General features: G+C 42.8%; 1 protein-coding gene across 1 annotated transcript in view; it reads left to right on the forward strand.

Annotated features, from left to right (window-relative positions):
* frem1b (Fras1 related extracellular matrix 1b) overlaps nucleotides 1-25,683 on the forward strand; it is a 116,996-nt gene that overhangs the window by 59,707 nt on the left and 31,606 nt on the right. The window contains exons 24-27 of the mRNA XM_080792090.1: nucleotides 3,203-3,347; nucleotides 3,900-4,041; nucleotides 4,231-4,438; nucleotides 25,176-25,440. Of these exons, the coding sequence (XP_080648216.1) occupies nucleotides 3,203-3,347; nucleotides 3,900-4,041; nucleotides 4,231-4,438; nucleotides 25,176-25,440 (760 nt within the window). The remainder of the gene's footprint in view (nucleotides 1-3,202; nucleotides 3,348-3,899; nucleotides 4,042-4,230; nucleotides 4,439-25,175; nucleotides 25,441-25,683) is intronic.

Below are 25,683 nucleotides of genomic sequence, written 5' to 3' on the forward strand. Positions count from 1 at the left end.
TACTGTTTGAGGGGCGCTGCGAAAAAGTGGAGAAAAGGGTTTTCTCCACTGCTCTTTCTCCACTCTATTTCGACCTATGCAGGGATATCCTGACACAGAACCTCTTCTCGGAGCTAATAGCGGACTCAAGCAGAGGTGAGGTTACAAACGGGGCTAGGTTCATATCCAGTGTTGGGACCATTACTTTAAAAAAGTAACTAGTTACAGTTACTAGTTACATCATTTCAAAAGTAACTTAGTTACTTTACTGTTACTTAAACCAAAAAGTAATGTGTTACTGTGAAAAGTAACTTTTTCGTTACTAAAAAAAAAGGGAAAGAAAAATCACACCCATGTGGGGGTCCATGGAACTTCCAGACCCACCGGTTCCGGTGAGCCGCCCACGTCCAAAACTCTCAAAAAATGACAGTTATCGCGTGGGGGTCCCCGGAACATCCAGACCCCCAGGAACACGCCCAGGGGGCCGGGCCGGTTCCGGCGAGCCGCCCTGCATCCAAATCGCTTGGTAGAGAAAATATGCTATTTCCGTGCTCAGACCCAGGGACACAGCCAGCCAGCCAGGGACACACATAGCTGTCTATCCACACTTTTCCTGGACTGTGTGTGCTCCAGTTCCTGTCGATTTGATCTAATGAAAGCCAATGAAACTGGTCAGATGACCAATGATATCCAATTAAATCAACAGGAACTGGAGCACACACGGCCCAGGAAAAGTGTGGATATAGGAGTGGTTGTACCACTCAATAAGAAAAAAGGGCTCCCACTTCCAGGCCATTCATTCATGCCTTCATTTCAGTACTGTTAATGATATAATACCAATACCAGGGGGGACTGGTTGTGAGTTTGATGATGATATCAATACATATTTATAGCAAACAACAACACAAGTGCGCAAAGTCTCTTTCTCGCTCAAAAGTAGGCTACGCACACTGTCACACACACACACACACACACACACACACACACACACACACACACACACACACACACGCACACACACGTGAATGCGCGAGCAGCCTCTTTCACTGTGTATCTCTCTCTCGCTCGCTCACATGATGTGCATGCACACGGTGCACACGTCTCACACACACGCGCGCGCGACCCAAACAAACGCACGCACACACACACACGCACGCAAAAGTTGAATCCCGTCGCAGTGCCAGCAGGCAGAGCAGGGGAGGAGGTATAGCCGGTGGCGGCGGTGGGAATGGGATCATAATATGCATGGGACTCAACAATTTACTTTGACTGTTCTTTGTGCTGGATTGGAGCAGCTGAAGGAAATAAGGAATATGTATATCCATTTGAAACGCGATATGGGCTCCGCCATGACACTAGTCTGACAGTAAACAAACTACGTGTAGTACACACACACACACATACACACACACACACACACACACACACACACACACACACACACACACACACACACACACACACACACACACACACACCCGAGTGTTTCCGAGACTACATGAAAAATAACGGAAGAATAACGGAATAACGCACCATGTAGTAACGGTAACAAAGTTACTGAATTTAAAACATAACGCGTTTCAGCAACAGTTACTGCCGAAAGTAACGGCGTTACTGTAACGCGTTATTTATCTTACGTTACGTCCCAACACTGTTCATATCTGAATTAAATGGCTAATGTTGAGGGTGAATGGAGTAGTCTGTGTTGCTTACCTCCCCGAGCAGAGTCCTTCCATCAAGCAGAGCCAGCCAGCACAAAGGGAGAGTGTTATAACTATTTGGAATATAGTTATTCATATTTCACATTTCATTTCATAATGTTTATAAAGCTGTTTACAAATAGTGTTATTATTTACAGTTTAAAAAGAACCAGTTGGGAGTTAAAAGGATTTAATTGATTTAGAATAGCTGTTTTCTGTTGCTGTATTCATTTACGGGGTTTTGCTGGAACTGCATTTCCCATAATGCCTTTGATACTAGCGCCGGATATCCGGTCAAGGAGCCGCTCTTTCTTGGTTTTGTTGATACGAGCTAACTAGCTACGGCCGAGAGAAGAGAAACCTCTTATGACCATTGATACAAAAGATACGTTCTTATATTTGCCTTTTCCTGTAACGCTTTTTTTTTATTATATAAACTGGAAACTTGAAACTTCATCAACAACATCCTGTCAAGTCTTTTCGATCTAATAACTATATTAGAGAGTGAGCACCTTTATAGCAAGAGCTTGATCAGTGCCAACTCAGTGCAGCTGTCTCCATCCAGCCTGTTAGAGGGCAGGTGTCATCATATCAAGCTGATTAAGAACAGCGCAAGGTGCATACCTCCCTTCAATGGGCTGACCCAGGGGCCGGGGCTGGCCTTTGTGCTGATCTCCTCCCTCAGAGCTCTGGCTATCCTGTTGGAAGCCTCTTTCAGCTCTGGGGCGTATGTGCAAAAGTGAGGGTAGAAAGAAGAACTGAGCAACTCAGTGTGGGGGTCCCTGAAACTTCCAGACCCACAGGAACGCGCCCAGGGTGCCGGTTGGGGCAAGCAGCCCCGCGTCCGAAACGGTTTGAGAAATGACCTCTCCTCTCTCCTCCAGGCCTACTTAGTGTAAATCTCCTCTCCTCTCTCCTCTAGGCCTACATATAGTGTAAATCTCCTCTCTCTCCTCTAGGCCTATAGTAAATCTCCTCTCCTCTCTCCTCCAGGCCTACATATAGTGTAAAAGTGGTGGTTATCCCCGAACTGCCTTGTAATTGAGTGCCTTTTGATAAATAAAACTTTAATACAACAAATAGACTGGAAAAACTCTCCGCTTGGATTCCTTGAAGAGCAGCCACACCGTTGTTTCTATGCACAGGGCTGTTGGTCCAGATACATCATCTCCTCTCCTCTCTCCTCTAGGCCTATAGTAAATCTCCTTCCCTTCTCTCCTCCAGGCCTACTGTACATATAGTGTAACTCCCCTCTCCTCTAGGCCTATAGTAAATCTCCTCTCCTCTCTCCTCCAGGCCTACATATAGTGTACATCTCCTCTCCTCTCTCCTCGAGGCCTATAGTAAATCTCCTCTCCTCTAGGCCTACATATAGTGTAAATCTCCTCTCCTCTCTCCTCCAGGCCTACATATAATGTACATCTCCTCTCCTCTCTCCTCTAGGCCTACATATAGTTTAAATCTCCTCTCCTCTCTCCTCCAGGCCTACATATAGTGTAAATCTGCTCTCCTCTCTCCTCTAGGCCTCCAGATAGTGTACCTTCATGATGACACAGAGACACAGGGGGACAGGGTGATCGTCCAGGTGACAGACGGACGTCATTCAGTCCAAGGGACGATGCAGATCACTGTGACGCCCGTCAACGATCAGACACCACGCCTACTGAGGTACCAACGCTAGTCAGGTTTATTTAAATTTTTAAGATGACTATAGGCAAAAAAAACTCCCATATCGGCTGGGCGAAACAGCAAGATGTGTGAGCTGCAGTGATAGGAGAAGGATATTGAATGGAACACAACCACCCTAAAGAGTAAAGACTAAGCATTGTGTATATAGGATTATGAAATCCCTATAATAATCCTATATGATTTAAACGTTCCAATATAATTGAAAAAATAAAAAGTAGATAGGAAAAAAAAATAGGAATAGAGGGTATGCGCATGCTTAAAGTGAATGGCACATCGAGTGGCAAAGCAACATGCAAAGTGAGTTTAACATTGTTTAATATTGTTTAATGCAATCAGATAGGACTTTTCTGTGTGGATGTATGGGCTGTCAAGGCCAGAAAGTAATTTTTTGCCACTCAGTAGGCGTTCCTGCATAACTTCCTGGTTTGATGATGATGTCACGCGCATACCCTCTATAGAATGAAATTGTGTGTGTGTGTGTGTGTGTGTGTGTGTGTGTGTGTGTGTGTGTGTGTGCATTTGTGCGTGCAGGAACGCGGGCTTGGAGGTGTCCTCTCTGCAGAACAGGGTGATCTCCAGCGTGGTCCTGCAGAGTGAGGACCTGGACTCTAGTAGTGAGCAGCTGTTCTACATACTCAGTGTCACGCCGCGCTACGGAGAGCTCTCCTTAAAGGTACAGTAACCTCGTATTTACCTTAAAGGTACAGTAACCTCTCTGCCTTAAAGGTACAGTAACAGCCACTCTACCTTAACTCAATCTGTGCCAGGAACGTTTGGTTACGTTTTAAGAGTCAGAGTCTGTGTGTGTGTGTGTGCGCGTGTGTGCGCGCGTGTGTCCTGTGTGGTCCTGCTCTCTCCACAGGCGCGTACAGGCTGGGCGGAGCTCTCCCCGGGTCAGAACTTCACCCAGGACGATGTGGACATGAACCGGGTGCGCTACGCCCACACCGACCCAGCCCCCACTGCCGGGTTCAAAGGTCACGACAGCTTCCGCTTCCAGCTCAGTGACGGTGACAACTGGAGCCCGACGACGGACACCTTCTTCATCTCAGTGAGGGTCACCCACAAAGGTCAGGGGGTCGAATGTGTGCAAATCTGTGTAAATGTGACCCAGATTTGGGTTAACCCATTAAAGGGAAGCAAGGAATGCACACGTTGTTGTCTGTGGAGCAAGGACAGGTCTGCTACACGTCTGCTGAAGAGGGGCGCGACAACGCAAGCGTAAAAAAAAAGTGAAACCGAATCCAGGTCTGAGTCGCGGGCGTGCGCACGAAACGAGCATTCGCACAACAAATTAACGGGATCGCGCTCACGTAAATACGCTTGCGTTGTTGCACCGCTACTTCTCGGCGCAAAAACGCAGTAGTGGAGGAGTTAAGACACTTTTAACCTGCTACAGAGGTCCCCTTTGGTATGGAAGTACCTTAGGGTCATAGGAAAAGATTTTCCTATGACATGCTTGGCGGCATCAAAGTCTCTTCCTTTGTGAAGAAAGAGAGAGAGTCGAGCAGCATCCACAGTCTTGACGTCGTCCCCGGACACAACATACAGCTTCAGGACAAATTTCTGGAGTAAGGGTGTGTGGGTTGCAATCATCTCAGTGGTGGGGCTAGGGCCAGAGAGCAGCTGAAGAGGTAAGGTCAGTTCAGGAATGGACTGCCACACAGACCAGGCTGTTTTCTTGCCAAAAAAGGCTGAGATGGTGTCGCATCAAGTTAGAGCATGACATTCTGGCAGTGCCATTGCCTTAGATCAGGGGTGGGCAATTATTTTTCCCAAGGGGCCACATGAGCAACTGAAAATATGTTGGAGGGTCGGGCCAAAAGTCTGAACTCAATTAATACACATTTTATTTCTATATAAAAAGCAGTAAATTGCATTGTTTTGACAGCTGGTAAGAGTGTATGTTATTATTTGGCAATGAATGAGGTTGTCTTACAAAAAAATAATTTATTCAAGCAACATTTTCAATGGTAAACAATATTTGACTCATTTCCAGTCACATTAACACCAAAGGGCATTTTGAGTTTCATATTCTGTTGAAACAAGGGTTTTCTTAGCTTTTTAAAGACATCACAGCATCTTTGTAGCAATGTAGCCCAAATAGACAAGACAACACTGAACTGTGCAACTGTGTAAAACTGTGTCCCAGTTATGTAGTTTAAATCATGCCTATACTAACAGTTTAGTATTTTTTCAGAACTGTGCAGAAAGAAAAAAAAGATGAAGTGTCCCATTTCACTAGTTTTTATCATGCATTTACATGGCTATATTGTTAGTGTTCAGTTCATTTTTTTCTTGTTCAGTGTGAGAAATCCAGTCTCTGTTGAGCTTTAACAAGTCCATCAAAGTCAGGTTGGATGTGTGAGGTGGAGGTGCGAAGCAAAGCTGACAGGTGTTCATCAGTGAGAGAGGATCTGTACCTGGATTTGTCATCACTGAGAATGTTTGTTCACATATGTAGGTTAGAGCTGGGATCGGGCCGACTTTATACAGCCCGAACCGAGCCCGACACTGACAGCTTTGTGTCCGAACCGAAACGAGCCTGACATTCATTATTAATATATGCGCCCGGCCCGTGCCCGATACCTGACACTTTTTTCACCCTTAATTTTTCTTTGAGGAAGGCACTTTAATATACACTGACAGCATACAGCTTGCCTGGCTGTTACCTTTAGACATATTATGCCACACTATAGTCTTGTAAATTACCATGAAAGGGGTCCGTTTTATAGCCTACTACGTTGCACAGTCAGATGCATATACACACACACACACACACACACACACCTGCAGTTTTACCAGCATTGATGATTGATTTGACATCGGCAACTCTGCATTGGCAATATTAATCCACACAGCTTGTTCGTGCAAAGTTGCAAACTGCTATTCAATCAAACAATCCGCGCCAGCGTGAGGCGATTATTGGTAGCCTAATTTGCTATGGTCCATGGGCAGGATCGAGTTATTTACTCATACTCAACTCTTCACTGCGTTCAACATCTAATAAATCAAACTATTTATATTAATCCAAAAATCGCGGTTTACATGTTGTCATGGAGGAGGAGGATCGCATCCGCCGTGGGTGAGTTCAACCTAGGCTAACGCCGTCGTCCTCTCTTCAGTGGTTCTTCCAGCTGCGCCCCATATGTAACCTCAGTCCTATACGCTCATTCTGTAGCTTCAGACCTACAGAATTAGCGTAGTGACTGAGGTTTACAATTTCACTTGGGGCTACGTTCGCTGCTGCTGCTGCTTGCAGACAGAGCATTGTCACGCTGCACCACCTTAATAGGCTACTCTAAAGTGCACCATGCGTCCTGGTTAACCAGGAAACACACAGAGAGACAGATATTCCTCATGTTTGGAAAGTTCTCCTTATTGAGAGCAGAGTAGAACTCTAGCAGGGTTGCTGACCTAAAGTGCTCTTTCAGTAATGAATCAGACTGCAGGTCAATGAGTTCAAGTTGAACATCAGTGGGTAGGTGAGTCGATCTATGAAAAAAAAGTGCTTAACCCCAAAAAAATTGCAACAAAAGGTTTTTCAATGGATTTTGGTAGTATTGGGCATGCTAAATAACATACTAAAAGTTTACCAAAATCAACCTCCCAGAAAGCCGCCATTTTCAAGATGGCGTCCAAAATGGCTGCGGGGAGCTTAAAATGGCTATATCTCAAGTGGAGAAAATGTTTAAAAGGATTTATCAACTGATTCTGGTACCTCTGGGCATGCTTAAGGACATACTAAAAGATTAGAAAAATATACCTTCCGGAAAGGCGTCATTTACAAGATGGCGTTCAAAATGGCGCCCGGCCAAGCTTAAAATGACTACTGTATATATCAATAATAAAAAAAATACAAGAAAAATATATACAAATGGTATAATGGTATAAAAATGGAAAAATATATACAAATGGTATAATGGTACAAATATATACAATTGGTAGGCCTACACTGATGGACGGCACAGGACTTAAGGACATTCTAGGGGTAGTCTATGGGGAAAATTCAGTAGTCCATATGATGACAGGCAAATCAGTTCAGAGAGCATTCCGTGGCCATCTTCTTGTAGACAAATGTCTTAACCGCATGGTGGTGTCAGAGATGGTACTGAATTTGCAGCAATGGTCGAACAGTCTGAAGCAATGTATACCTCACTAGTTAAGGGTGAAATGCCATTAGAAACCGTGTTCACATCAGAGACCCTCGCTAAAATAAATGAAGAGCTGGAAAAAAGGAAGATGGAACTGTGTGCTAGGTCAAAGACAAGTCAGTTGTGGCTACATTACCAACACATGTTAGAAGTTGCTCGGTCACTGATAAAAGCAGATCGCACAGGTTCTTGGCTTATGCACCTACGTGCTGTTTCTGACTGCATGCTGATTTTCGCTGCAGCTGGGCATTACAATTACTTGAAATCGGCACACTTTTATGTCCAAGAGATGGGTCAGCTTCACATCAAATACCCAGATGTGTTCAGAAAATTCGAAAAGGGTTTTCATGTTGTCCGTTGCAGCAGCCAGTCGTGGGCAGGCCTCAGCTCAGATCTTGTCATCGAGACAACATTGATGCGGTCATTGAAGACTACCGGAGGTATGACGCATGTCAGAGATAATCAGAGAGCCATTTGGACCATGTCAAAGGCCATCACGTCGGACTACAACACTGCAATGCAGGAGTTCACAAACCAGACGTACACAACATCAGAACATCACAAGGATTCAACTGAGGCAAGGATGAAAAGGGATGCTGCTGACCTGGAGAAGATCAGTTCAAAACTCGTTACATGGTCACCTTTCTCTCCAGACTCTTCTTTAAGGAATGTTGTTACTGGTGTTGTCGCTGAGGACGGAGTGAACGTGCATGAGTATGACCTTGTTGGAGGCAAAATCATGCACAAAATGATTGGACAGCCTGCATTCACGTTCTCCTTTAGTAGAAAGGATAAAGCCATAACCCTTGGACATAAATCGGCTATCAAGGTTGCTCCTGATCGAACCATTGATTCTACACTTATTTTTCAACGTTTCCTGATAGTCTCCCAAACTGGAGAGCTGTCATTGGAGGAGGTTATGTGTTATGAGCTCAGTCCTTTCCCTCCTGCCCTTTTTGAAGCCAGAAACGTTTTCCGCAAGGCTGATAAACCACAACAAGCGCATGCGATCAGTGGTCATGCAAGTGATGCAATCTTAGATTCGGTACCAGAAACAGAGCATTATGTTCTTGATGGAGGTTCGCTCCTTCACCGAATACCATGGAAGCTCGGACAAAGCTATGGTGAAATTGCACAGTCATATGCAGACTTCACCATCACTAAATATGGCTCAGCAACAACCATTGTGTTCGATGGCTATGAGGATGGGCCATCCACTAAAGATAACACACATCAAAGAAGAGGCAACAGTATGCATCCCATTGTCAGCTTCACTGCAGAGACAGAGTTCACAGGTAAGAAGGAGGAGTTCCTGTCAAGAGATCTGAATAAAAAGAGACTGATCCAAATGATAAGTGTTGAACTGAAAGAAAGGAATTGCATTGTGATCAATGCACATGGAGATGCTGATGTAGACATAGCAAAGGCTGCAGTGGATGCATCTCTTCTTCACACCACTACGCTGATTGGAGAAGATACTGACCTCCTTGTCTTACTCCTTTACTATGCACAAGGAGATAGTAAGTGCCTATATTTCAGATCAGACAAGACAAAAGCTGATGGCAGTTTTAAAGTGTATGACATAAAACATTTAAAGGAAGTACTCGGACATGAAATGTGTTCTCAGATGATGTTCATCCATGCTGTGACTGGCTGTGACACGACTTCTCGGATCTTTGGGGTTGGCAAAAAGACTGCTTTTCAGAAGCTTGTAAAAGGTGATCCTGTCCTTCAATCTTGTGCAAATGCTTTTACTGTCCCAAACCAGACCACAGACGTGATCGATGACCTTGGATGCCAAGTAATGGCTGTCCTCTTTGTGGAAAGTGCACAGATTCGCTCGCAACAATGCGATATAAAACTTTCAGCAAGAAAGTTGTCTCAGCTTCATCAACTGTAACGCCTGAACGTCTGCCACCAACTGAATCTGCTACCAAATTTCACTGTCGTAGAGCATACTACCAGATCATGATCTGGATGGGAACAGAAGGTGGTATGGATGCCCTGAACTGGGGGTGGCACCTTCAGGACAATAGATTTGTCCCACTCATGTCAACAATGAATGTTGCTCCAGACAGTCTCTTGAAGGTCATTCATTGTAACTGTTCCACAGCTTGCAGGACACTCCGCTGCTCATGCAGAAAATATGGACTACCTTGTACTACTGTCTGTGGACCATGTCAACTTCAGGAATGTGACAATCCACATAACAAGTTTCTTCCAGAGGAGCTTGGGGAGGATGATGACTAAAGACCAACAAAAGAACCACCTTTTTTGGTTGAATAGTAACCAACTTTAAGGTATAACCAATTTAAGCTCCAGGCAGCCATTTTTTAAATAACGCCTAGATATTTTTGTATGATCATAAGCATGTCTAGAGGTACCATAATCAAGTGAAAAATCATTTGTGTATTTTTTTTCTATTGATATATAGCCATTTTAAGCTTTTCGTGCTTTTTAAGCATTTTAAGCTGCCATTTTGAACGCCATCTTGTAAATGACGCCTTTCCGGAAGGTATATTTTCCTAATCTTTTAGTATGTCCTTAAGCATGCCCAGAGGTACCAGAATCAGTTGAAAAATCCTTTTAAACATTTTCTCCACTTGAAATATAGCCATTTTAAGCTCCCCGCAGCCATTTTGGACGCCATCTTGAAAATGGCGGCTTTCTGGGAGGTTGATTTTGGTAAACTTTTAGTATGTTATTTAGCATGCCCAATACTACCAAAATCCATTGAAAAACCTTTTGTTGCAATTTTTTTGGGGTCAAACCATATATTGACTCACCTAGGGTGCATTATCCACACTGCAGGTAAAGGGAGAGGAAACCAGCTGCATTTCATCCTCAACCTTTTTGAAATCTTGAAATCGCCTTGAAAACTCATCATGCAGTGCTCCTAACATGGTTGAGTACCTGTGGCGGTGATGAGCTGATGGTTTCACTTCTTTCAAGGTTTTCATGTTTTCAAGATTGTTGCTGCCCAGTTGCCTTGAAAATAACTGCAACTTTGTCATGAAAGCTTTCACATGGCTATGCATTTCATGAGCAAAAAGGCCCTTGCCTTGCAGTTTTGTGTTCAGTTCATTCATCAGTGCAGTCACATCAACAGCAAATGTTAAATCTGCCATCCAGTCCTTATCTGACAGCTCTGGGATGACTTTGCCTTTCATCTCACAAAACTCTTTAATTTCTGTTTTCAGGTCCCAAAATCTTTTTAGCACTTTGCCCAGGCTGAGCCATCTGACAGCTGTGTGGTACCTGACGTCACTATGCTCACTCTCTTCCTCCTCCAAAAGTGAAACAAACTGCCTGCGATTCAATGCTCGTGCTCTGATGAAATTGACTGTTTTAGTAACAACATCAACAACATGGCTAAGTTTTAGCACTGACTTGCACAACGCTTGCTGATGTATAACCCTAAACCCTAAACACCAATTTCTGCTCTGCGTTGAGTTCACTCACTTTATCTTGCATTCGTTTCAAAAGCCCAACATTTTTCCCCGTCAGATTTGGACAACCATCAGTTGTGACACCTGCCAGTCTGTCCCATTGCAGTCCCAGCTTTTCCATGGATGCGGTTACCTCCGTGATCAGATCACTCCCCGTTGTTGTTCCTTTCATTGGCCGCATGGCTGCCAGCTCCTCCGTAATCTTGAAGTCGTGCGTTATCCCCCGGAGAAATATGAGCAGCTGGGCTGTGTCACGGATGTCACAGCTCTCGTCCAAAGCCAAAGAAAAAAAGTCAAAGCTTGCCACTTCACTTTGCAGCTGAAACTCCAGATTCTCTGCGATGTCCTCGACCCTTCTAGTCACAGTGCGCCTGGAGAGGGGGACTTTTTCAAGAAAAATGTTGTCGTCCATATTTGATTGAATCCTCTGCATTCGGTATCCACCTTTCTTTTTTTGGCATGAGCCGGCATTTTCGCATGTTCAGGGGTGACAAGGAAGCGAGACAGGTTGTCAATCACACGCAATCAGTTACAGATTGCGTGCGTGCCCCGTGAGAATTCATGTGGGCTTCAAAATAAAAGCAATGCAGTTTTAGTCCCCCCGTAAGGTAATTAAAGTATGTGTTATTTTCTAATTATCAAGTAATCTTCCACGGGCCGGTCAGAGTCAGCCGGCGGGCCGTATTTGGCCCGCGGGTCGTACAATGCCCAGGTCTTGGGTGCAATGGGCCAGTGTATCAGTGTTAAGGCCAGCTGGTGACGTTAAACAGGCCTCAAGCATAGTGGTGAATAGCTCCTTGCCCTAAAATTAGATAGTGTAATTGAAGATATGTCAATGAGGTCAGATTTATTGACTACAGCATGTACAACCAGGAGATGCACTAATTCAAACAGCAATACCTGTGGAAGTGTCATGAGTTTCAAGCTTTTGGCCAGCTCCACAAACACCTCCTGCTTATTAAGATCCACGCGTAGGAAGGCAGCCCAGTTGCCAGGAACTTTGGTTGAAAGAGTCACCCTCCTTCTTGCACCAGTGCCTCTTTCCTCCCGGGTTCCTGACTTCGGACTTGTCTTGGAGTACACATCCCAGACAATGTCAATGCGGTCATTTTGTTGGAACCAGGAAATGATATATGGTGCAGACACATCAGTGAAATACTGTCCAATGGTCACAGCACTTATAGGACGAAGCATTTGGACAAGTACAGCACCATCCAACACAGCTACAGTTGTCACTGGTCTATGCTTGTCGAGATCTCTGGGAACAATGCAATGTAGAATCTCACTCTTGTTACCATGATGCATTTTCCCCTTCCAAGTGAGAGCGGGTGGATAGGGAGAACTTTCATGTGAAAACACTCCCTCTTTGATCTCACGACCAGAATGGACAGCCAGCTAAAATTGGGTCATTTTAGCTTGTTGGTCAACAGCCACCTCAGATTTTTTTTGTGGTTGGGAAAAACGAGCCTTGAAAACCTTCAATCTTGTGTGTGGTACTGGAGCAGTGAATGGTTCCTTCTGCGACCTGATTCGGTTGTCAACAATTCATTCATTGTACCTCTTAAGTCCAATTGCTTTCACCTTCCTTACTTCCTCAACCACATCTGGTGGCATGATCATGGATTCGTCTAAGTCCAGCAGATCCCCACTGTCCACCATGAAGGGATTTCCTAGATCCTCGAAGGCATCCACCAGTGCCATCACATCTGTCTAAAAAATAATAAAAGCTAAATTAACAAATCATACATCACTGATACGTCACTGAAAATAATTATGCAACCTCTGAATGTTAAATACATCAGAAAATTACCTTGTAGTCAGTTTGAAACTTTTTGTATTGTTCATGATGGCTCTGTTCTTCAGACATATTGGTGCCCTCAATTTCATGCACCAGACGTGCCAGCTCAGGGCGAACAACCTGCTGTCTGCAAACTGTGCCAGGATCGTCCAGGTTCTCTATGACGCCACCATGATTCTTGAGCCAACCAATGGATCCAGTCATGCATCTGATCATGTGGGATCTTGTAGAATGCTCGCATCGACTTCTGCCCCATGAAGTTACCATTCTGGAACTTGGCAAGGCAAGGCAAGGCAATTTTATTTATATAGAACCTTTCATACTCAAGGCAATTCAAAGTGCTTTACAGAGTAAAAACAAATACAGAGTGCAACAGTGCAGTTTAAAATTAATACAGATTATAATAGATACAACTAGAACTGCACTCTGCCGAGTGCATACTTGCTTGTTGCACACTAGTAGGCCATAAATGGCCTACTAGTGCGCAAGCAGAGCGCGCAAGTACTTTCGACCGCTGGAAACTATCACATCTCAGTATCTCTGTGAAGGAACGTTTGAAATGTATAATCATTACGTGTAACTATTTGCTACCTAACTACTTTTTTACAGAAAAATGAATCATTGATATGTGATGAAAAAAAAGGTATATAAACTGAATTAAAATATATTATACAGTATAATTATTTTATTACTTCAAATTCATTTTGTACTATAGTGATATTAATACTAAATCATGATCAGAGTAATATGTGTCTCTAACTTCAATTTCTGTAATAATACTTTCAAATAATTGTACTTTAATAATTGTTTAAAGCCTAATCTTGACATGAAGGTCTTTATATTTATATCTTTTTCAGTATAATGGTCTTCATTGAAATCTCCTATTATCATAATTGTGGAAGTCGGAGATGATACTTTACCATTTTTTTGAGAAATGTGTTTAATTCCGAAAGGTTTGTTTTAGGTGATCTGTACATAAGAATGATATATAGATCTTTATTTTTTACATGTATACATACGTGTTCTACTTTTTTCATTACAACTACATACAGAGTATGTAGTTGTAATTTGATTAGCAGTATACTGTGGTTACTTGGTTCCAAAAAGTGACAGCCAAGTCTGTGCCTGGTTTGCTGGGACCAGTTACCACATTACGTCATCGTTGAGAGCTGGGACCAGAGTACATGGTGTGTATATGTATGACTAGCTCTCAGTGATGATGTAAGATAAATGGTCATCTGTGTAATCTGGTCCCACCAGATACCACATTACGTCATCGTTGAGAGCTGGGACCAGAGTACACGGTGTGTGTATATGTATGACTAGCTCTCAGTGATGACGTAAGAGATATGGTCATCTGTGTAGTCTGGTCCCAGCAGACCAGGCACAGATTTACAAATTACAAATCACATTACAACTACATACAGAGTATGTAGTTGTAATTTGATTAGCAGTATACTGTGATTACTTGGTTCCAAAAAGTGAAGCCAAGTTTTTTTCAACCGTAAGTCTGTGCCTGGTTTGCTGGGACCAGTTACAACATTACGTCATCGTTGAGAACTGGGACCAGAGTACATGGTGTGTATATGTATGACTAGCTCTCAGTGATGACGTAAGAGATATGGTCATCTGTGTAGTCTGGTCCCAGCAGACCAGGCACAGATTTACAAATTACAAATCACATTACAACTACATACAGAGTATGTAGTTGTAATTTGATTAGCAGTATACTGTGGTTACTTGGTTCCAAAAAGTGAAGCCAAGTTTTTTTTCAACCGTAAGTCTGTGCCTGGTTTGCTGGGACCAGTTACAACATTACGTCATCGTTGAGAACTGGGACCAGAGTATATGGTGTGTATATGACGTAATGTTGTAACTTGTAACTTGTAACTAGTCCCAGCAAACCAGGCACAGACTTACGGTTGAAGAAAACCTGGCTTCACTTCGAAGAGACCAAGCGAAATGATTACTTGCGCGCTCTGCTTGCGCAAGTAATTACATTACATTACAACAGATACCCCCACCTTTAATAGAAACACAGTTAATTGGGATATGCAATGTTAAATAAATACGTTTTTAAATTTGACTTAAAAACGGCTATGTTTGGGGATTTTTTAATGTAACCTGGAATGCTATTCCAGGTTTGTGGTGCATAATGGTGGAATGCTGCTTCACCATGTTTTGTTAGAGCTATCGGGTGAACTAACAGTAGGCCAGCCTCAGATGACCTAAGGGTTCTGGAGGGCTCATATGCCTTCAGCATGTCTGAGATGTAGCTGGGCCCAAAGCCACAAACAGATTTATAGACAAGTAATACAATTTTTAAATCAATTCTCTGGGACACTGGTAGCCAATGTAAGGATTTTAGGATTGGTGTAATATGGTCATATTTTCTAGTTTTTGTCAGGACTCTAGCAGCAGCATTCTGAATTAGTTGGAGTTGACGAAGAGCTTTGTTTGAAAGTCCTGTGAGCAGACCATTGCAGTAATCCAGTCTACTGGAAACAAAAGCATGTATAAGTGTTTCTAGGTCTTGCTCAGGCCCGGATTAACACCTCTGAGGGCCCCTGGGCACTGAAGCTTCAAAGGGCCACATGCACGCGCTGCCGGGAAAACACTGACTGTTTTGGGCATTATTTTTGGCCGATTGGCAGGCGCCTCGCAGTCAGGTTACAGAGTGACAGCCAGGCAGTAACAAATACATTTTAATTTGACCCACATAGCAAATTATTTAATTAATCCATGAGCCAGTCACCAGTGCCAGTGTATTTCTCAATTAATTAATAAAGGGCAAATCAACTACTATTTCAAATAGTCAGATTTATTTTTTTAATTAAATGTAATGTTCATTAGAGTGCACTCAAAAGTCTCAAATGTATCAGCATCTCTCTCTCTTCTCAGACTCTCTCTTCTTCTTCTTTGGGGATTGGATTGCTTTAATGGGGACATAGAAAGGAACCAAGGTTACAAGCTGTAACTTAAAACCACAAAAAGCAAACAGCCTAAAAAGAAACCGGACTAACCACCTATTGTGACATACACTACACTGTATGTGTATGTCTGCCTGTCCTTGCCTAGCCAAACAGCCAATGAGCCAACACACAATAAACTGAATGTATTAACACTGTTAATAAATTGTTTGCAGGATTACAGTACATTTCAAGCAAAAACTCAATACAAAGGCTGTTAACTGTAAATGGACGACCCAATTAAGCATTACACTTATTTACAAGAGGGTCCACCATGTTCAATTCATCAAAAAGCAAGCACTGTCCATGGTCCTGAATTTCATTCTAGCAGCAGTTGCCAGTTAGCCTTATCTAGCCTACCCATTGATGATCATGCATGTTCCATAGGCCTGCCAGCACGTTATGCACAATATAAACCAATAATCACATGCATTGCACACACAGCAGACAAACATCAAACACACAGAAAAACAAAACACTGCTGCTGTACGGCACACTGCTTATTGCACAGACAGCTAAGCTTAAAATTATTCTTACCTTAATTTAGAAGATCTTCTTTCGTGATTTCTTGTGTGAGAACTCCTTGACGATGTCATCAAAATCCATGTCCCTCACCACGTCGGACTCCACGGACATTAAAGACAGCGCTGACAGTCTTTCTTGAGTCATGGTGGTTCTGAGTTCATTTTTGATGCGTTTTAGTTTTGAAAAGGACCTCTCTCCCTCGCAGTTTGACACAGGCAGTGTTAGGAAAAGCCTGAGGGCAATAAAAACATCAGGGAACGACGCCTGGAGTTTTATTGCGATTTTCAACATGTTAGCACTGAGTTCCTCAGTGATGATATGAGCTCGAAACTGCATCAGGTCATCTGCAAAGTCACGGCTCAAGTCATTTGGATATGAGGAGGAGAGAGCGTCGGCCCGTTTGCGGAGTGCAGTGTCATCGCATTCCGTGTCAAATAGGACACCAAAGCTGCCATATACATCTCTGTAGGCATCCAGCCGTTTGGTCAGTCCCGAGAGCAAACTGTCAATAATCACATAGAATGTCTCAACTTGGAACTGTTTACTCCCAGTGAGAACAACTTCATGCTCAACGTCCTCATCCGCAAAAACTTTTCTTTTCTTTATGCGGTGAGTCTCCTGATAATATGTCTGCCTCACGCCTGTGACAGCCTTGGCAGATGTCTCAAACATATTAAACTGCCCTCGTAATGACGCAACATAAGTGTGCAATGATTCAGGAGCTCCACAGCAGTCTTAAGATCCATTTCTCTCCTCTGTAGCTCTTTACTTGTCAGCTTGAATCGATGTAGCACAGTGTCCCATAATATTGTAAGCAGCGAAGTCTCCAGCTTTTCCAACTTGTCATAAAGAGCAGCGGCCTCATCCCGTGTGTCCTTGCGCTCTTCGTTGTCAGATGAAATCTCCCGTAAGGCCTGAATTATTCCAGTATAGCCTTCACGAAGAGCTCTTGTTGAGTCCCCCCTGGCAGACCATCTTGTGTTGGAAAGGGATTTCAGCGTCAGTGGGATGGCACTGCTAGAGAACACTGTATTCCATCTGTGTGTGGAACTCGCACAAAACGCATATGATTGCAGTGTAGATTCAGAGAATGTGCAGCACACGGGATATAATGTATCAGCGGGTTAGCCTGCTTCAGATGGGCTTGACAACTGTTGTATTTGCCCGACATATTTGCTGCATTATCATAACTTTGGCCACGGCAATTAGACAAATCCAGCCCCAACTCACTCACCATCATCTTCACACAGTCAGCCAGACTTGAACCAGTGTGACTGAATGGGTTCAAAGCCAATAAATCGCTCCATTACCTGGCCCTCTCCATTCACAAAGCGGAACACAAAGGTAAGTTGGTCCACATGAGACATGTCAGGTGTAGAGTCGATTATTACAGAGAAATATTTTGCTTGTTGTATTTCTTCGGCAATTATTTTCTTTGTTTTGTCACCCATTAAGCCAATGAACTCTTCAGATATAGTAGATGACAGATATGAGGGCTTACCACGCCCCTTCTGGGCATATTTCTCTTAAAAAGGGATCAAATTGGGATAGCAGGTCTAAAATCCCGAGATAATTTCCATTGTGTTGGGATTGGAGCAACTCGTCATCTCCACGGAAAGCATGCCCCCTCTCACAAAGAAACTTAATGACAGCAACTATACGCCTCAGGACATCTTTCCAGTATTGACCTTCTGCCTCGATCTGTCTCACAAGGGACGCATTTATTGTGCCCAGTTGTTTTGTGCGCCATATGAGAGAAAACATGCACGTTCTCCAATCACTATACCCAGTAGTAATTGCAGAATGAGCCGTTGACACTGACAGCACTTTACAGGGAAAGCAATACATTTCTCCTGTGGATGGTGAATATACAATCCACTCGCGTGGTACAGTCTCGCCATTATGAAGGTGTCTGGTCAGTAGATCATTAGTGAGAGAACGTGTCTTTCTCGCCGACTCATCCCACCTTTGGGATGCTGGATATTTTGCGGCCCGGTTGTGAAAGGCCGAAGCCCCTTTCATAATAAGTTCCTCTCGGAGCTCATCTGTAATCGGTGGCCATACTGCAGGTTTCTTCAGAAATGGAAATGGTGGGCGCCTCCTCGGCCTTCTCCTCTGCAGCCTCTGCTTGTTCTGCGGCTGCATGCAGGCCCTCCATGTCGCCGCCTTCAGCCGCAGCGCCTTGGTCTTCCTCTTCGTTGTTGTCACTAATAGCATTATTATTTTCATCATCTAGTTGTCGTTGAGCTGGGTAAGGCTTGTAGCTGCTGAAGCTTCCAGGTGATGATCTTTGTTGAGCAGCTTTTTTGAAAAAGGAAGTTATCCGTGGTACATTTTTTATTACCGCGGCTTTTCTCACGTCCTTTTCTGCTTTTTTTGCTCTTTTGGCATGCCCACTTTTGGTACTAAGCTCTTGTTTACCATCCATTTTATTATTTATCCTGGCTGCTGCTACCTGCTTGCTTTGATTTTAGCACATTCACTACGGAACCAGAATCACCTGTCACCTGACCTAACCTCACCAGTCTCACACAGCCCAGCATGGGCCCGCACCCACCTTGTAATTGTAGGCAATTGAACAGCCAATATAGCCAGGCACTAGGCAGCCTCAGTGTAGCAGCGCATTCCAGCACTGACAGCAGCATGCAATGCACCAACAATAAAACACTAATTTCGACTCATTTTTTTTTTACACATTTATTTGATTCAAATTGGATAATAAAAAGTTGGATGACAATATTGTGGAGCAAAAAAAATATATATATACATATATATATATATTCTTTTTTTTGTTTTTTGCCCACCGTCACACCGAAGATCCGAAGCGGGGGGACATGCGATGCGATGCGAAAAAGCGATGGTCCGACATGCGCTGCTCCTGTGCTTGCGGTTAGGGTTAGGTTAGGATTGAGGTTTCGGATCAATAGTATGTCGGAACTAAAGCCTGCACCCCGTGGAGGGCCGCCCCTTGATGCCAAGGGCCCCTGGGCACGTGCCCAAAGTGCCCATATGGTAGATCCGGCCCTGGTCTTGCTTGGACATAATTCCTCTAACTCTTGCAATATTTTTAAGGTGATAATAGGCAGATGAAATTACAGTTTTGATATGACTGTTAAAATTTAAATCTGAGTCTAGGATAACACCAAGATCTCTCACCTGACTCTTGGGTATAAGAGACCGCGATTCAAGGTGAGAAATTACACTCCGTCTCTGTTTCTGTGGTCCAAAAACAATTATCTCAGTTTTATCTTTATTTAATTGAATAAAAATTTGCCGCATCCACTCATTAATTTCCTCAATGCAATGACAGAGGGAATCAATAGGACCATAGTCAGTTGATGTAACTGATATGTAGATCTGATATGTGTCATCTGCACAATTATGGTAATTTACTTTATTATTGCTTATTATTTGTCCTAGGGGAAGCATATATAAATTAAATAGGAGGGGTCCTAAAATGGACCCCTGTGGAACCCCACAGGTCATAGCCATCTGTTTGGACACACAGTTTCCAATAGAGACAAAGTATTTCCTATTCTGAAGGTATGATTTGAACCACTGAATAACAGAGATGGATGGGCAGGTTCCGTGCATAATGGGTATGATCCAGTGCAAATACCCATGGCATCAGATAATCCAATGTCTCAATGTATAGAGATAAGTCAGCAGAGCGACAGGACTTAACAAAACAAAAATTTGTGCTTTATATTAATACTAGGATTCTGAAGCTGTACTCTTGACTAAAGAATATAAATTGGCCAAAGAAGTGAATGAGGCATATGATTAGGCATATGTAAACATGACTTACTTGAAGAATGAGAAGGTCCAGCTCCATGGACTTGAACCAGAAATCAGCTTGTGGTTGTGAGGCACACAGCTTCTTGAGCCATTCATCAAAGGGCAAAAGGATGAGGGGGCTCAACTCATCATTTTCAGTTGTTGCCGGTTCCAAACATCACTCATAAGCCTTCATCATGAGCACATACAGAGTAGCTACAGACACCTGATGCATGTACCGGATTCTGCAGATGTGGTGAACACCAATGAAAGACTGAGCTTTAATTGCCACTAGTTGAAATACCACTATTGGTAAGAGCTGTAGTCCATCCACTGCCATCCAGCCAGTCTCCAGACACACTCCAGAGCATCTTCTCTGTATGCATCGCCCCCAATGTAACTAGGAAGGAGTCCTCACCAAGTTCTGTTTGGGGGAACTTCCACTGAAGCTTTTTTGCAAGTGTGAATAGAGGTTGATCAGCTACCATGACTGGAGTCTGACCTGGATTAAGGTAGTTGATGGCTTGACAGAGGATATTCATTGCATGCCAAGCCATAGTGGGATTGGTAGGAGACTCTGTGAACAGTGGCAGCATGCATGATTTGGATGCGGGTGTGTGTGTGTGGGGGGGGGGGGGGGGTGAACAAGGCTCTGTAATGCTTGCATAATAATATATGCAGCCCATGAGATCCAGTCTTCACCCTCAAGGTTGTCTTCCCCACAAGGTGTCTGACTCTCTCTAACCACTGGTAGCCTTATTCAAGTATGTTGCTGAGAGGACTAGAGGCTGGCTGAGGATGACTGTTGGTATTAAGGGCAGGAACATATAAGACATCATCAGTGTGGAGTGAAACATCCAGATCCATCGTTGTGTAAAAAGATGGCAAGGGTTTTACATGCTTCTTCCCCATCTCAGCTGGAACAAGGATGTCGGTGAGATTGGCTGTTTGTTGGTAGCCTGACGGAAATGCTGCTGAATGCTAATGCATGTTCCATGGAGGGCTGATTTTGCTGTTGTTGATGATGGGTTGTGACCAATGTTGTCGAAACCACCATTGGTGAAGACACCTTTAACTGCCTGAGGTTGTACCACCACACCAATCTGCTCCCACTGATTGATCACTGAATTTGTCATATCTGTACTCAATGTTTTCAAGCGATCATATGACACACACAGACCACGATTATGCATGACATCCACCAGGTGTCTACTGCCAGTATGCAGGTGCAGATTCATTGCCAGATACAGTGAAGCTGGTGTTTCCCTCTCTCTCATGTGACGACTGACACTACTGGTAAGTTTCTTGGATCTGCATTTCACAGAGTTGAAAATGATTTGCTGCCCAATTGATGTAACAACCTGGCACTTCTTTGGTCCAGGGGCTGGCTGGTCAATACCTGATCCATCCAGGAGCATCTGTAGGAACGATCGCAGCATGGGAGGGACTGAATCAGCTTCACATGAGGCTGTGAAGGAACCTGCAAATGATCGGAACCTGCTTGATCGGAAGATATTCTTACCCTGCAGATGATGGAGACATCATCTGTTGATGTGTTGCCAACAATAGCTTTCAGGTCATCATCAAACAACAGTGACCAGCCGCGATCCAGTCGCACAGATCTGATGTCTGGGATTATACGTTCAATATCCTCACGAAGGCGCGTTGTGTTACATTTAATATCTGGGAAGCCTATGTCAGCAATACGTTTCTCATATAGGGCTGTCAAGTCAGACATCATCAATGACTCCCCTGACCAACGTTGATTATTGATTGACTCAATCAATTAATTGAGGATTTGTGCTCTGATGATCTGTGTTGCCTTCTTTTCTGTCATGTCACATCTGGCAGTTTCTGCTTTTCTATAGAGCCTAGTCAGGCATGCACAATGATACGTTGCCTTCATAGCTACCATATGTCACCAGCAGCTAGTTTAGCTAAAATATGCTTGTCACAGAGCACTTGAGCACATTTTTTCACTTTCTGATCGATTCTCAGGCTGGATGCCCTCCTTAATTCCTTTTTGTTGCCAACTTCACCACAGAAAAGACACGGTGTGGTTTGTCCACACAGGATAATGAGCATGAGGGTATAGCTTGTGTAGTAAACATGCCACCACTAGTCATGTGCCAGGTTTTTACTGGGCTCAAAACTCTTCATGTCGTTGTCTTGCTCTGTTTTTGATCATTATTGGCATCCCTGCAGTTTTTGTGCCACACTACTGGATTTGAAATCATCAGCTGCACAGCATCCTGCACACCACCATCAATAACTTCATCCACTACGACAAAGTCAGGCAAATCACCCAATTATTTCAGCTCCTGAATGTTGGCAATAACTTCTGTGAAACATCGGTTCAGTTTTTCAGGGCAGTTTCTTAGCTTTATAGATGTTGAGGGACATAACGTTTTTTCATTTGTTTTCCTAAATGACATATGAAGCATGAACTCCAATCACGAATAGGCCTATCAATGATGGCTACTCTGAAATGAGAAATACAGTAACTTGCTTTAACACATTTACTATAAAAAGCATTCACACAAAATCATCAGTGGTGGAAAAAGTAGGCTACTCTTAAGGCGAGACACCCCAGGTGAATAGGGAAAAAAAGTTAAATAATAGCTATCACAATGAAACTTCTCCAGTTGATTACTTATATTAAAACTAAGATTTTTTGTATTACAAGTTTTCTGAAATTATATGTTTAAATATGCAAATTAGGCATTATATGCGCTAATTTGCATACATTTCGGGACGATAAATCTGAAGATCGGATAAAGCCAGGTTCAAAATTATCATTTCATTTTGTTGACACATTAGAGACAAAGAAAATTACACATGGGATTTTTGATATCTCTAATTATCACTCCACAAATCAGAAAATAGTGTCAACAGGCATAAAAAACCCAATTTTCGGCATTTTTTTGGTATAAAATGTGATGTAAATCAGGCTGTGAATGATATATCAACAAATCCATGTGTAAATGTCTGCGGAATATAGTTATGAATAAGACTGGAAAGTTTGGTGTATGTGAGTTCAACTGAAGTGGAGATTCTTTGTCCCAAGTATGAGGAAAACTCATTTTGAGAAAACGGCCTTTAAAGATTTGTATTGTAAAATTCCAAAACGTTTTATTTGAAGCCACTATTTTGAGACAAAATATCTCATCCAAACCTTGGCAACAACATATAATGGCATATATCATTGGAAAGGTCTGGACCTCAAGCTGACTGTGGTCTGATCCAAATATGGTCACTTCCTTTGTACCAACAACCAATCATGAAAATAGAGATGGTGGCTTTTCACCCCGAAAAACGAGCTGTCATTGGCTTAAATAAACTATCCAACTAAACATCTAAATCTGTATTTTTAATGTGTATTTTGCTTTAGTTTGAAAGAAAACATGTTTAGGAAGCAAAATAGCAAAAAAAAAAAAAAAAGAAAAATCATGATTTCACCTGGGGTGTCTCACCTTAAGTTTATTACTTAAGTAAAATTATCAATAGGCCTACTGTAATATCTACTCATGTCAAATGTATTGACATCAAAATGTACTTAATTACACAAAGTAAAAGTAGTAATTATGCAGAATGTCACATTTCCATTTTTTCAAATGTATAAAAATATTTTACGTATCACATTCAGCTATTTTCAAATAGTCAAAGTTTAAATAGTTCTGAATGTGGTTAATGTGTGTTTTGTAATAATAATACAAATCTACAAAGTAACTAGTAACTAAAGTTTTCAAATAAAGTTGCGTAAAAGTACAATATTTGGTAGAAGTAAAATTACTGAAAATTGGAAATACTCAAGGAAAAGGACAAATACCTCAAAATTGTACTTAAGAGTAAATGTACTTACCTACACTGAAACTCATTCTAATAATGCAGCTTTTTGTTTTTGAATAAACCATGAATTAAAAAATAATAATAATGAACCTACCTACATGTAGCTAATTTTTGCACTAGACCACATACCTCCAGAACTGTAATAATGGAACCAAATGGACCCTAATAGTCCATTTGGTTCCATCTGTAAACATTCTCAGTTAGTAATGTTATGCTTGCTGTAATTCAATAATGAATTTCAGTTAATGTAGAACTAATAGCTAAATTGTTAGCTTGTTAGCTAGCTAGCATTACACATCTGCATTCAATGAGAAAGTAATACAAACCTGGAATTGAACCTCAAAGTGTCTCAAATATTCTGTCACCTCTGATTTCATCCAGCTGTCACAGGCAGAATAGGTACATGTTGTGTGGCAGCAACTGCAGCCAGTCATAGCAGCCAGTAATACAGTCAGTCAGACTATGGAATAAGAGGTTCTACCTCTGAATTAATACTACTACTAGGCTACTACTACTAGGCCTACTACTACTACTACTACTACTACTACTACTACTACTAATAATAATAATAATAAATATAGGCCTTATTTTGCTAATGAAATTTGCATATTTTAACACTGTTTCAGACATGAAGAGTGGTCTCATTTTTCTCTTTGGATAATTTCTTTCCTATTGCCCCTAAGGTACTTTTATGCCAAAGGGGAAACAAAAATAAAGTTTTAGATGTGAGGGGGGTGGAAGGTTACCCTGTCATTTTTTTTAATGAAATTTGCATATTTTACCCCTGTTGTCATGGCAATGACAAAATTATTGGTGTTTTGTGCCTTGAAACCAATTTTATTGGATTCCTTGACCCCAAATATGTACAGTTTGACACCAATTTTATTATTATACCAGAAGGAAAGATATTGGTTCTGCTGTATTGGTGTAAATGGTGGCGGCAATTTTGAAAAACGTGATCTTTTTTTCCAAAATTAAGGGTGTAGCAACTATTTTCCTATGACCCTATAAGGTTCGATACCAAAAAGGACCTCTGTAGCATGACTTGAAGTTAACAGCTTTCTGCATTAACTTAGTTAACATAGTTTTAATGATCATATAGCTTACTTTACAATTAGTTTATTTAGTTATATTTATATTTACTATTTTTCAGTGAAAAACAGTAGTCAACAAACATTTTTCGTCATAGTTTTGGTCGACACAAATAACACTGTGTGTGTGTGTGTGTGTGTGTGTGTGTGTGTGTGTGTGTGTGTGTGTGCCTGCGTGCGTGCGTGCATGCATAGGTGCCATCGTGCTGGTGACCAGCCCCGTGGTCCTCACCGAGGGGGACCGGGTGGTCTTGACCACGGACGTGCTGTCGGCCACGGACGGTTCCGGCTCGGCGGACCAGCTTCTCTACAGCGTGCAAGCTGCTCCTCGCCACGGTCATGTGCACGCGGCACAGCGCCCCGGGGTGCCCCTCGCCGCCTTCACCCAGATGGACGTGGCGGCGCACCGAGTCTGCTACACCCACGACAACAGCCACCACGCAGAGGCCGACTCCTTCAGGTAACCATGACAACATACTGTATAACGACACTGCAAAAGACCCAGCCGTAACTTGCTCCTCCTACCACTAACTTCTACACCCTCCTCCTGAGACCAATGTAACGTTTAGCATCCTGAGCTGGAGTCGAACCCCGATCTCCAACTCAGCAGAGCAGGCAGGCATCGAGCCACGCCAAATAGTCTTTTGCAAGGTCGTTACACTACAGCCACCAGGAGGCTGACTCCTTCAGGTTAACCATACAT

The sequence above is a fragment of the Protomyctophum bolini genome, assembly GCF_963924005.1.
Source record: "Protomyctophum bolini genome assembly, chromosome: 20".
NCBI classification, from domain to species: Eukaryota; Metazoa; Chordata; class Actinopteri; order Myctophiformes; family Myctophidae; genus Protomyctophum; species Protomyctophum bolini.